General features: G+C 34.7%; 1 protein-coding gene across 6 annotated transcripts in view; it reads right to left on the reverse strand.

Annotated features, from left to right (window-relative positions):
- PPP3CB (protein phosphatase 3 catalytic subunit beta) overlaps positions 1-14,398 on the reverse strand; it is a 35,211-nt gene that overhangs the window by 5,802 nt on the left and 15,011 nt on the right. Inside the window, exons 10-14 of one of the 6 annotated variants that reach the window (XM_031063521.1) lie at positions 9,883-9,967; positions 8,937-9,034; positions 5,119-5,146; positions 3,460-3,489; positions 1,730-1,820 (exon numbers count right to left, since the gene is read on the reverse strand). In XM_031063521.1, coding sequence (XP_030919381.1) covers positions 5,136-5,146; positions 8,937-9,034; positions 9,883-9,967 — 194 coding nt within the window. In that variant the 3' untranslated portion in view covers positions 1,730-1,820; positions 3,460-3,489; positions 5,119-5,135. Of the gene's footprint in view, positions 1-133; positions 1,821-3,459; positions 3,490-5,118; positions 5,147-8,936; positions 9,035-9,882; positions 9,968-14,398 lie in introns of those variants that run through there. The other 5 variants (XM_031063529.1, XM_014309326.2, XM_014309333.2 and 2 more) reach the window with 5 other exon arrangements.

The raw sequence follows: 14,398 nt of genomic DNA on the forward strand, positions 1-14,398 counted from the left end.
ACTAGTTCTCTGCAAGCTAAATCTGACCTTTTATGCTATTTTTTTTAATGGCTTAAATATTGAAACCTATTTCTAAAAAATTTGCAAGGCCAGATTAGACCTATGTATGCCAAATAAAACCAATACACAGTGATTGGAGCCGCAGCCCATGCACAAAATTTATTGTGTGCTACTGTTTATAAAATACTTGAATAGTTCAGAACATGCATAAAACTTCCAACTTAGGGGTATGTACAGATTGTAGTTTATGGCAAAGAAAAAAAAAAAAGAGATGAACTCTAGTGACATAAGTTTCAAGTCGTGTTCCAGGGGATGAGAAGGACATGTAGCAAATGTCAAAATATATAACAAAGTACACTGGCAATCAGTACAGTCCATTATTTGTGAACAAATTAGCACAGGGCTTCAATTTTTATTTTAACCAAGCAGTCCTGTAGATACCAAAATACATGCAGTCTCAAGTTTACACTTTCACTAATGCCTTAGCAGTTGAACATAGCAATTGCTTACGCGCTGCTTTGCTTAAACAAAAAGTATGTCCAATACAGGTTCAGTTTCCTTTACAGATTTAAAAATAATAAAAAAGCTTGCAGCTATTCAGCCCAGTGATTGTTAGCTATTTATGCAACCGTAATACTCACAATAAACTAAAAGTACCTATAACATCTAGGTAACCTATAGATGTACATCATAGGTCTATATATTAAATATTTGCAAAATGAAAACATGCATACACAAAATACAATGCCAAGCTTTACAGAACTGATATGAATCAAAATTTACTTAAACAATGTACAAAGTTCAATTAAAAGTACCTTAAAATTAACACTTCCATACTTTTCTTACTTTTAAAATTAGTATATAGATTTTTTTTTAAATTCAAGGTGGGGAAAAGTCTTGAAAAAGCTGGGCAAAAAAGTTTCTAAATTAAATATTTGTTTTTTAATCTGTGTTCAAGTAGTAAACATTCCTACATAGAAATCTTCTGATAAGCTGTAACTAAAAAATACAGTGAATACAATATAGAATTAGCAACATCTAAAGGAGTAAACCTGAGGTCAGCATTTTACAGAATGATCAACTGAAATGTTTTGGCATTTTTTCTGTTATTTAAAATACAGTTTTTGCAGCCTCAGATATTTTAAGACCATTCTAATCTATAATTTTAAAGACATATCATGAAACCAATGTCCATTAATAAATAGTTAGCTCTTAGGGTTGTATTTGAAAGTCTGATTTAAACAAACGAACAAACAAACTACCTCTACTGAAAGAAAAATCCCATTTGTAAACTTAAAAGTGTTGACAATGTAAGCGTAAGATGCTAGCCTAGGTGTGCTTTAGTGAGAACAGTCCGGTCCTTTCCCCAGATCTCTTCCAAAGCTGCAGCAGCCAGTGATGGATGTTTGTGTGAAAAGGTGAGGCACACGCTCCTGGGAGGTTGGGTCACCGTGTAAGAGAGGGGCTGTTGTCTCAAAAGCATGATGGTCTCTATTCAGTGGGATCAAGTCAGATGGTTTTCCACCTCGTGTTAAGTAGTCACTTCAAGTGATCCCCCTATTTCATTTGCTGTCACATCAAAAAGCAGTAATGTAGGAATTCTCAGGCAGGACATGAGTGAGTAAACAGAAGCTGATGTGGTCACTGTGCATTGTTGTTGCCAGTTCCATTGTTTCCATTGGCATTTGCTGTGTTTACAGTATTAATACCATCTTGCTGAAGAGCATCTTTTCTTGGTGGCATTCTCTCATTGATCCTATCCAAACCTTTTGCTTCTTCAAAACTGCAGATTCTATGTTGCGGAGAGAATCCTCGTATTGCTTAACAAAATGCAAATTTGATATGTCAGTAATGGAAAAGTAAGATGAAAGCATATACTTTTTCTAACAAATGATGTTTTAAAAAAGATTAAAAATCAGCCAAAGAAACTTATGGCCCTGCAACTGTATTGCTAAAAGATTCTCTAACCTGCTTTCCTGAAATGTTCACGGCAATCATTGTTTCAGTTTGTTACAAAAAGAACAAAGTATGGCAAATATTCTGCAAGCAGGAATCAAGGGGTTTAAGCCCACTTGATTGCTTCTGCGTGTCCCTGGTGGGGCCAGCTATCATTGCTGTGCTTTTGCTGCTCAGCTCATTGGGCTAATCTTAACATCCCCCTTCTCTTCAGGGCAATGTCAGTAAGATCTAAGCAGCACAGCAAGTGCAGTGGAGGCAAAGCAGCAAAGGGTTACAAAAGTAGTGGCAGATTTACATCCTGCACACACACAATGGCCTGATCCTGCAGTTTTCATGCAGGCAAAACTGCAGGATGTGGTTCACACTGTGCTAATCATGTGGATGATGGAAATGGACACAACCACAATCACCAAGTTAGCACTGTGGTTCAACAATGGTATCATTTAAATACACATGTATTTAAAATATAGAAAATAGGTATTATTTTGCTACTGATTATTTAGATGAATGAGGTCTGTAGTTGAATTTACACCTGAAAATGGCTGACCACATAATAAGACTGAAGTCTTTGGGATGAAATAATTCTTTGGAGATTTAAGTACAGCTTTCCACTCACAACAACAGGACCTCTTGCAGGTGTGTGTGAGAACAGAATATGGCACTTGTTTATATTTTTGGAGATCTGACTTCCTTAATTAAAAAAACAAAGAATACAGTCATTAAATGGTGCTTTGCAACTAAATCTGAAAAACCCCAAAGGTAGCTCTCTCAATGGCTATGCTGTTTCTCATTCATTTCATTGAATTCTGAGCAAGAAAAAACTAAGTCTCTCTGAAAAGAAACAATCTGAAGTTGAATACTCTGAACCAAATAATTTCATGGCATTTTGCTCAATACCAGTAATAGAGGATGTATATATAACTTATTTAGCATAGAAGCACTAATAATCCATTGAATTTAATATGTCTTATAAATACTAGAAATAATTTTGAACAGTAAATTATATTCAAAATCTATAGAAAAAAAGTTATATGTCTTGCACTACCAGATATCACAGAAAGTTTAAAAAATGTTCAAAGCCATTAAATATATTTTATGAGAAAAGGCATGCATAAACAACCCACCTTCCACATATAACATCCCTCCCCACAATCAAACAAAACCTTCAGTTGAATGCAGAAAAAAACCACTAAACACTTCTATTTTTAAGAACTTCAAGACAACATCACATATCACAACATGCTATTGTACAAAAACCTACAGCATATTCTGTAAAAATAAAAACAAAAGGAGACCAAAAACCCCCAACTTCCCTAAAATATTAAAGATAATAATTATCCTAAAGCCAGAAATGAATGTTACATGTAAAATAGATGAATCAATGCAGTTGATTCATCTCTGCTTGTGCAAGTTGAAAATAAAACACACCCACACAGAGTACTTTTGAATTCCCTCCCAGACACCACAGATCTCTGCCAAGGGCAAAGACTCTGATCATACCTTTTTCAGCCTCAATTGCCTCTACAGTGGCTGTACAGAAGTGAGCAGATGCATGCAAAATGAATGAGAAAGATGAAGAGTGTAATATCGCACAGCAGAAAAGGCAATGATCAATTTAATATAGTATGCTACGCCAGATTTGATTACAATTAGTTAAAATGACAATTAAGTTTTTGGGGGACTGTTTTTAAGTCTAAGTGAAACTTACCCTCAATTTTAACTAACAGAGTTATCAACTATAAGTTTGTCTAAGTAACACGAATTGAACTGATGTTATTAACTATATGTTTCTGTAACTTTTGGTTGTGATTTTTGTTTTGGTTTTTTTTAAGACAGCAACAGAAAACTTCAACTAATGCTAAAATTGTGGTATGGTTTAAAAAATACTAAAAATCTATTTGAGACTGCTTCTGAAGATTAAAATGCATTAGTGAGCTTCATTAAATTACCAGGAGTGACACTATAAAAATAACACTACCAGCATTTGAATAAATAACAAAAAATTACTTTTCTCTTTATATTTAGCTCCCTGAAGTTTAACTAGTATTTCAATTTCTCACAATATTTTAGGCTAAAATGGGCATCTCTGAGCACTGAATCATGACATTTAAGCCAAAGAAGACAAATCTAGAAAGTTAGTTAAATCTGAATATTTAAAAAGTAAATTGTTTAGTTGAATCAATGACAAAGTCTACAGCAGGAAGAGGTCTGGATTTAACATAGTTTTAGTGGGTGAATTAATGTGAATATGAAGAACATCTAGCTCACTAGCTATTTTTCTAACTAAATAACTATGACAACTGCTTTGATTTCTTATGTGTAAGAGCTTTCCTTACAATTTTAGCTCTAGATGGCAAAGCTTTAACATAAGTTTATTATTATTACAACCTGAACTGTATCTAAGTCAATCATGGTAACAACTTTTTACCTCCTCCTCCATTTGCCATGCCTCTAATACCATAATTTCAGAAATATTAACAAAAAGTAGCTTACATAGTGGTAAACCTACTTGTGTAGTGCTTCATACATACTGTTAACAACAAAAATCATGGCAGAGTATTCAAGCAAGTGCTGGGAAAATAGGTCTATAAGAAAATAGGGCATTAGATGAGAATAGAATTCTTTAAAGAGATTTAAGTTTATTACTTCTCATTTCCTATCCAACAAAACCAATCACCTACACTGTGCCTACACTATCTTATGTATGAATTGCCTACACTATGTTTTAAGCTCACTGTTGCACAAGCTTCTAATTTTCACTGAGATAGTCTAAAAAAATTGGATACTTGCATTATGTAAGTATCCAATAAATACTATTTTATTTCATAAAATAATATTAAATACTTAAGGAAAATGCAGCACTTTGAATTTCATGTACTACACTTTCCATGGAACAAAAGATGAAAAAAATGTTAAAACAGTTCTGCACATAAATCTACAGAGACAAGGGCAATTCCAGAATTAAATCAAAAAGCCACTTGAATGGATGCTTATTTATGTTTACTTTAAGGGAAAGAAACTTTCTCTATTTCTAAAAATAAATTACTTTAAGAATTGTTTTAGAAAGTCAGCAAATACATATCTGCAAACTATAACCAATTTGCCATACAAATATAAAACTATGTAAAGAAACCACCTCTTTCCACCATTTTCTGTTACCTGTGGAGTCTTTGTTTTCAATCTTTTCCTGAAAAGATCACGAATACTGATTTATCTCTGCAAATTATGTAGCTTGGTCATAAATACAAATTTCAAAATTTACTCCTAGTTCACACTACTTGTAGTACTACTATTCCAAAAAGACCTTGGAATATTAATCACAGTTAGGAAAAGGATAATTTTCAATTTGACATAAAAGAACAAACTGACTGGAAAATACAAGCACTTAAAAAACCTGTAGAGACTCAATTTGGAAAATCATTTTATTGGATTCTCTTTTGCAGGTATATCTAATTAAAACTTTATACTTTGTAGACTTTGATAAACCTCAAATAAATACTGGATCATATTAACAGATAATTCTGAAGTCTTTGCTCTGAAAATTCTCAATAGAAAGCTGATTTTAAGCAACGGGTTTCAATGGCATTTCTATCCTTAATTTCAGCTCTCCTCTTGTTTTATTTAATGGATGTATGTGATAGAAAATCCTTACCAATTTGCAACCTAAGCACAAAAAACTATCTTGACTGCTTTCTGACTAATAGCAGGAGCAGTAGTTCAACTGATATCCATGCAAGTACTTAAAATTTTTAATTTAGATTTCTGTTTAGTATGTTGCTGAATAAAGCTCTAGGTGTTTTGTCAGTTTTTAGCAGATGTTGGCTCAATTTGGAAGCTAATTTTACTGAATTCAATTCACAAAATAAGTCACTAGGAAATGTTATTTTAAATAGCAGTACTTAATATTATCTTTATTGTTTCAGCTACTATAATGCAAGCAACAAAAACAATAAAAATAAATTTACATTTAAAAAAATAGAAATATACAAAGACCATGGTTTCCCGAAGTCTGTTTTTAACCTAACATATTAAAGCTATCAAAAAGTAAGCTATGATTCATTTTAAAAAATATATCCATATATTCATGAAAAAAGAAATCATACATTAACGCCTCCCATAGGATGTAGGCTTGCATTTTTTCCAGAATTATGCTTTTGAACTGAGCTGTCTTTGTTTAAGCCCTTTGCTGCAGTCTGCATTTGCCATTCCCCCCTGGGCTGCTCTGTGCTGCAGTGAGGATCTGTCCTGGTGCTGCCTGGTGGGATGGCAAAGCCACCAAGCAAAAACACCAGGCAAAACCAGCAGGCACTGCTGCTCTGAGCAGGAGGAGGAGGAGGAGAAGGGCCAGCAGCTCACAAACACAGCAGCTGGGCTCAACAAAGTCCTGACAGAACAGTGGCATCTGCTAAGACCTACTATGGAAAATGTTACCGACATTAAGAATTATAATAGGTATAGATGCAAAAATTGCATATGTGTATATATCTATTTGCCCTGATAAAATAATTTCAGCCCAGCTCTCTAGAGAAATGTAAATATACACTCCAATTTCTTATAACTTTCAAAGCTGCTTATTGATTTAACAGCAATCAATGTGCCATTGAAAAATGAGCATCTGTAAGACTGAAACCAGGAAAACCTAGGGCATACTGTCAATACTGTCTATCTTTAAGCCAACAAAAGAACAGAAGAAAAAAATTACTTCAATTATTACTATGTTCTTTTAGTTTTGCAAGCTTACACTAGTTTAAATTATTGATAGTATACTGACCAACACAGTACAAAATACTTCAAAGAGTAATTTAATATTTGTAGTAAGAAATATATACTATACTATCAGTGACTGTATTTTTGCCAAGAATATAAATTCTCTGATACTACAATGGTTTAGAAAATGGTCAGTTAGTGAAGTTTTATTTTATTTTTGGCTTACTACTACCTTTGCAATTGAGCATTAACCCTAATTTGAAAACTACTCTCTTAAGACTGAAACAGTAACATGCCTATCACTAAAAAGAAGTTACTTCAGTTTAAGAACTAATTAATTTATTTTGAACAATCAACATGACTAAAACAAATGAGGAATATTAATGTAGTGCATCAGAGAATATTGCCATCAAAAGTTCTAGTAAAGAGAAAACCCACACCCACAAAAATCCAGTATGGATTTTGCATACTTTCCAGATGTCCCACATTTCAGTAATGGTAGAAAGTCGTATGCTTTATGAAAAAAAAATTTTCTAGTCAGTTTGATCCTCTCTGCTACTTGTAATGCAACACGGATAAAAATTTGTTAAATGAGTGAGAGGAATGCAGACTCATTTTTAAGCATAATAAAATTTCTTATTAAACAATGAAAATTAAAGCTAGAACATATGCTTTTGGAATAGTTGAATGGATTAGGAAACATACACCATTTCTTGTTATAGACATTCACAAAACAATCACATACATACACTGGACATATAAACTTACTTGTAGACATTATATGTCCACTGAAAAATGATTTCAAATGTGACATTTGTGTTTCAAAGCTATTAAAAACCAGCTTTGATAGTTTAATAGAAAATGTAGTGAAAGGCTTTTAAAAAACTACATAGAAAATATAAGGAATTCAAATAAACAGTCTAAATCATGAAATGAGAAAAGCAGCTACTCTTGGAAAATAGATTGTGTAAAAAGTGGTATTCGCATATCACAATCTTTCAATAGTTATAAAATTCAGTGTTCCCACACTAAAGTTTTATACTTCCTAGTAAAGCCCAAAGGTGGCCAGTAAAAAGTCTTTGAATATGTTAAGAGTGCTGCTGATATGAAGTCCAGTTTCAGACTGGTGTTTTTTAGTTATTCACCACTGTGAGGAGAAAACATGGACTTCATTCTTTTAATACACTTGCTACAAGTTCATAGCATCCTCCCTAATCCTAGTTAATCATTATGGGCCTTGTGAAAAATATGATCCAATGATTCAACAAACTAAAAAAGAATGAAAACCTTTTACAAAATATTCAATGAGCCAGATTACAGGTATATTTTGTATAGAGTTCTTTTTATTTTCATGCAAAAAAATATATGCACACTTAATAACACCCTTTTATTTTGATTTATTTACAAGTTTTAAATTCAATCCCTTTATTCTCAACTGATTTTATAACAAATGATTGAATATTTTTCAAATACATTGTTGTTGAAAATGCACAGACAGTGTGCAGCAGCAAATGCAGCAAACCTCAAAAACAAGGTGCTACAACATTGCTTCTACATCAAGAGACAGACAAGTGTCTGGGATAGTGGTTTAATTTTAACACTTATACAGACATACATCTATACCTAGAGAGAGACAGACAGATCTAAGAAAGCAGCTACATCTGCAGAGGAAGGAAACAGCATGTTACAAGGACAATTCAGGGAGGTCAATTATACATAGAACATTTGACAAACAACATAGAGAACAAACTTTGGCATTAATTACCAGGGTACAAAACATAGCACATCCCAATCTGTCAATGGAGTGTAATATGGAACTATGCAGTCTGTAGCTGTTTGTTAATATTAATATCAACAAGTATTTGACATTGTCAATGAAAATACTAACACAGCTATAATAAAACTATTTTAATGGAGAGCACACAAGTAATGATGCAAAATTACACTGCCATTTTTGTATCTGTAATGACTAAATGCCTCAATACGAAATCTATAAGGCCACCCCACCTGAAAAATTGTAAACTAAGGAAGCTCAGAGTCTGAAAAACATAGCTTGACACTGCTGAACTAGTTGGCTTTTAGTTTTATACCCTGGTTAAGTATCCATTTCACATTGCCTGACTAACACATAACACTATGCTTGTATCAGCCGCTAAGACAAGAACTGAAAAGCATAAGAAATTCCCTGCATGCATTATGTGTGGTGTTAGCAAAAGAGTGAGATGTGCCCCAGTCCATCTGAGGCACAGCAAGTTGCATAACATCATTACCACTTTGCAGGGTCTGTCGTCCTCCAGCCAACACTCCACTAGGTAACATTCCAGTGGGAGTCAAACCCTTGAGTGTCAGCACACTTTCACTCTCCTCCCTGGGTGAAAACAACAGTAAAAAAACCTTAAATATCTGCATGAAAACTTGCATTGAAGTAAAATAATGGATGGGGAAAGGGACAGCCCAGTTTTTCTGTGTTTTAGGCACATCAAGACTGAATGTAAATACAACTTCCAACAATTTAAAAGGCGAAAATAATTCTATTCCATACCAGTCTTTCCTCTGCCTAGGAGTTATAAATGCTGGCTACTTCTGAACCAAATTCTGAACAGTTAATTCATATGCAGGTTCATTAGCTTTGAAATGAGCACTGAATGTTTCATGAGGTACAGAATATGTCTCACTACCATAAAGCAATCCCCAATTTTGTTTTAAATGTCTCTACTTTGGGAAATAAGAACTTTAAAAAATTACCCCTATTTGAGCAATTATGTTCTGTGGAAAAACAGACATTTTGGGTAAATAGGATGATGAAATCTCGACATTTAAAGAAGATGGGATATTTTTTAAATAGCTGAAAAGAAGCAAACCAAAACTGAAAACAAAACCCCTGTACTCCTCAGGTTCATGGTACGTCAGAAATTTTCAGAGTCAGTCCTAACCTCCTTCATTATATCCTTGATTTCAGTCTCTCTCTCTGGTATTGCCTTTCCAAGACCCTTAGTTAACAGCTGGACAAACATGTTCTCTAATTTCTTGCAACATGTCTCAAAAATAACTCAAAAATATTCTTCAACACAAAAATTCCATTAACAAGGTGCTCCAAACAAGATTCTGATGCACAGTGATCTCCCTGAAAAATCTTTGGTATTTGTTATCCTGAAACAGAGATGTTTACCTTGCATATGTAATAGGGGTTAAGAAATGCAGAAATCATTCAAGTACCTGAGAACAGAGAAGACTCTTGCCATCTTGCCAATTGCACGGATTTTATTTCTGATTATTTCTTTTCTTGCGGCAGCTGTACCTACTTTCAATAGAAGAAGAAAGAGTCTCAAGCTCATGATTCTTTAGAAGGTCATTGTTTTAAAGTGCATCAAATTTAACAACTGTTTAAGTTCAGTACTCTTCATAGGAGGTCACAATGTTATCAAATTAGAGCTTCAGAATGCCAGCAAAACCACCATCACCTCTGTGTCCACAAAATATACACAAAAAAGTTTAGATTGTTCACAATTATTTTCTAAGCCTAGCAAGCACCTGAACTACCACCACTACAGTGTAGTAACTATATTAATTCATTTGCCTAAATTTTACACTTTAAATTCTTAGTACTGACATGTACTAAGAATGTGTATGTGTGTATATCAACATCTAGGCAAGCAGCCCAATATAGAAGCCAAAGAGATACTAAAGCCACAAAAATTAAACATTTTCTAATTGTTACACAGCTGCTCAAGAGAAAACAGTGGTTTCCTTGTTTTTATGTCAGCTGCCCAAAACACAACTCCATGAAAACCCCTCAGAAAATAAAGCAAAAAATTGCAGTGGTACCTTTCTTACCACTTAAGTCTGTGTTCGACATCATCTTAGGTTTGCATCATTTGCAGAAACTACAAATACCAAAGATCTGGAGTAAATACTGCACATTCCACAGGGCAGAGTGATACCACTTGTGACAGACAAAAGTGAAGATAAAACTCTGAAAGGAGGCTTGTGATTAGGAAGGAGAGCCACCTTTGCCTGCCTTGACATGAAAACAGGAACACCTCTCTCCAACATCTTTCTCCTTTCTCTGGTTTGTTTCAATGTATAAAAGTCATCCTTCTCCTCACCTATCTTACTTTCCCTTTGACAACTCCTCAATTTTATTAAAACAGTAGAGGCAGATGAGGAGATATCAAAACCAAAATCCTTACTTCTCCTCAGCCACTGGAGAAGGAGAGCATTAATCACATCAAGGTAAGAGCAACTCAGTCATACTGTGAATTGAACCACAGGGGACCAAGAGTGAACAAGCTCAGACAGGTCTGTCAGGTATTCCAGAACTCCATGTACAGTGTTGTTCAGGCTTGGGAGAAAGGCACACAGTAAGAAGTTGCCCACTAAATTGCAAGAATGTAGAAGAGAGGACCAAAGAAGCGGGCAGAGGAAGAGCCACACGTCCAGAATTGGCCTACTTGCACTCAAAAAGGGAGCTGAGCTGTGGAAGAAGCTGTTTTCCATCCCTGTTCACTAGCATGGGGCTTCCCCATGAGGGCACAGACACTCAGGCACAACAGTCACACTTCTGAGACCACAGCTGCAAGGACACAAGACCTCCTGTGGCACAGGACTGGGTAGACTTTCCACCCTGAACACCAAACCAAATAAAAGACAAAAGATAAAGCATGTAAGGGCAAACAACAACAACAAAACCACACAAGACAGAAAAGGTGTAATGACAAAGAAAAAATGGGGGCAAGAGACAGACTTTGTAAGAACACAATGGCAGAATCTTGGGGTATGACAAATACCTGCCAGTCCACATATACAAAGCAAAAAAAACCAGGAACTGCTGAGTAAAATTTTCTTTTAGACAAAGTTACAATTTTAACAGACATAAAACTAAAAACTGGCAAAACAGGTGGCTCAGGAAAAACGTGGAATAGAATAGTATGAAACATTACATTTTTACTGAAAATAATTTCCTTGCAATCTTAACTTCTAATTTTTTAAGTTGTAGAAATTTTTGCTTTCTCTCTTTGAACACTACTGAATAGCTACTTGAGAATCCAGAATGAGAAGGACACTCTTTTAGAGTTTGAAAAGCTCAGGGCTAAGAGGGACATCAAATATTTCTCTTAAAGTTCCTGAATTTTCCTTCTACCTACACCAATTTGCAGGCTTCACTGATGCCAAGCTGTAATGTGCCAACTGGGAAGACTTCAGGTAGTGCTAGTCCCTGTGCTTTAAAATGAGAAAGGTTGCTTTGGGGTGTTTGGTTTGTTTGAGGGGGTTTTGTTTGTTTGTTGGGATTTTTCATTTTTGGTGGTTTTTAAAAGATGATTTCTCATTGGCCTGGCCCTCCAGAAGCAACACAGCCAAGGCAAAAAGCCAAAGGCATTACTCCAGGCTGCAGCACTGCACTAATGTGGCCACTCAATCCTGATTACTTAGAGAATGGCATCTGCTTGCAGAAGGATGTCTTGATTATACCCTAAATTATATGACAAAGAACTCCCCTATTTCCCATTCCCAAGGCCTGCATAAGAAACAAATTCTGAAATGCTGACATGTTATGCCCCAGACATAACTTCTGGAAACACGTCTAAAATCTAACGCATTCCAAAGTATTAGAAATATTCTCTGGAACCAATAAATTTACAGAGAGAGAAAAAATATTATTAGGCAAGTAGTAGCCAGAAGAATATCTCTGTACAAAACCATCTGTCCTGTGATTTCTGAAAAACAAGTGACAGATCAAGAATTTAAGTTGGTAACTAGGCTTCTTTTTACAATTTGCATCTGGCCAGCTTCAAAATTCACAGAGAATCAAAAAGTACTTTTTTTGACATCTCAGTTAAGAAGACAAAATGTACTTCACAAACCAGATTTTGGAACATTTTATAAACACATTCCATGCACAACCTTAAAAAACAGCTCTTGAGGAAAGTATTAAAGAGCAAGACAGACAACTGAAAGCTCCCTACACATGCAAGACCAAAGATAAAATTTTAGAAGTAGATAAAAGAATGAAATTCTACCAAAAAAAGGAATGAAAAAGGAAAAAAAAATCATGCACAGAAAGACAGATGTCTTGAAGTATGACTTCTCATCACAAAATACACTAGTTTTTATAAAATTCCCATTAAAATGGTTAATAATCATAAAATATTACATAATAACTCTCAATAGAAAGGTTATTTTCTCATTAATACTTTAGACTGTCAGGTTCTGTGAAGTCGTATTTCAAAACATTGCTACTCTGTCTGGTCTGTACCTTTTTTATTGCCATATATGAGTCGCTCTTCAGATGGAGAGTCCAGAAAAAAAGGAAGTGAACGATGGAGAAAAAGGTGAATGAGACAAAAAAAAGATATTTAACTTGGCAGTGGTAATAAAGAAGGAATGGAGAAGAAATATGAAAAAAAAAAAGGAAAACTGCAACACTTGAAAATGCATTCATCAAACAAGAAGTGCAATTGTTGAGAATATTTAAAATTCGACGAATAACAAGTGAATGCTTGAAAGTCAACAGTTAAAAAAAAATCCAACCACATAGAAAGATAAAGCATAGACAGTACCTAGGTGGCGTAAGAGATGCATCAAGCAAAGAAATTGTTAAAGGAGACAGAATAATAAAATAATTCAAATCAAGAAACTACAGACAGGGCATATGCAATCAACTGTCAACTGCAGCTACTGTGGCAAACATAAATCCTAATGCCTCAGAATACCACCACACCCTGCTTGGTGCAACTGCTTTATGCTCAGTTTAGGAGATTTACTTGCATAAAAACCAGGAATTGACTGTTGGTAGGATCACTTTTGACACTTCTTCCACGTTTTCACTTTTTTGGCAATCATCTAAATAGCAGCAAAGTTGAAGTGGCTCAGAACCAAGGCACTCCAATGGGAAACACACAGCTGCTTAGCACAACACTACTCTGCTACTGAATTTGAACACAGTAATGCTAAGAAAGGGGTTGTGTCTCTAATGTCTTTATAAATGATCCTTTCATGTTCCTCAAAGGCTGCTGGAAGTTTTCTTCCTCCTCCTCCATCAACAACAATTCACTAGATCAGTTCTGTTATTGGATGAAAGGAAGCAAGTCTGAAAAATGTTTAGGTGTGACATTAAGCACTTCTGTAAAAAGCCCAACAAAACTAAGTGTGATATGCTAGGTCTTCATGTCAATGTTGCTTCCTAATCATCATGCTACAAACCTCTCTTCACAATCTACTGTATCCCAGTTTAAGACACAAAAAGATGTTGCAATTCATTACACGAATACACATAATACAATGTACATAAACAAGTTGCCCTTTAAACTCAAACGCAGACTTAAGCTTGCATTTCAGACTTTATTTATAGTACTTTGCCATAAAAAATATTGTATCTGATGTTCTCCAACATCAACTGTTATTGAAGGGCAATAATTTAGAAATTTAGTGTATTAAAATGCATTTATTCTAAATAGTAGCAAAGTAAGTTAGTATGTTTCAAATTTCAAGCGCCAGGACGTTTGGAGAATTTCCCACTAAAAGTCTGTTTTATACTGCAATCACATATGAGGATTTGTAAAGGTTACTATTACTGCTTCTCGATCACAAACACAAATGCAATTCCCTTCTCTGCCCCACCAAAAGCATTGTTTTCCACAAACAAATGTGAAGGCAATTTTGTTCAAATGCCAGGCAATATTACACCAGTCTAAGTTAACTATTGTTTACAAGTTATTACCATTAGGAAGATTTA

Source organism: Geospiza fortis, unplaced genomic scaffold (assembly GCF_000277835.1).
Source record: "Geospiza fortis unplaced genomic scaffold, GeoFor_1.0 scaffold130, whole genome shotgun sequence".
Taxonomy (NCBI): domain Eukaryota; kingdom Metazoa; phylum Chordata; class Aves; order Passeriformes; family Thraupidae; genus Geospiza; species Geospiza fortis.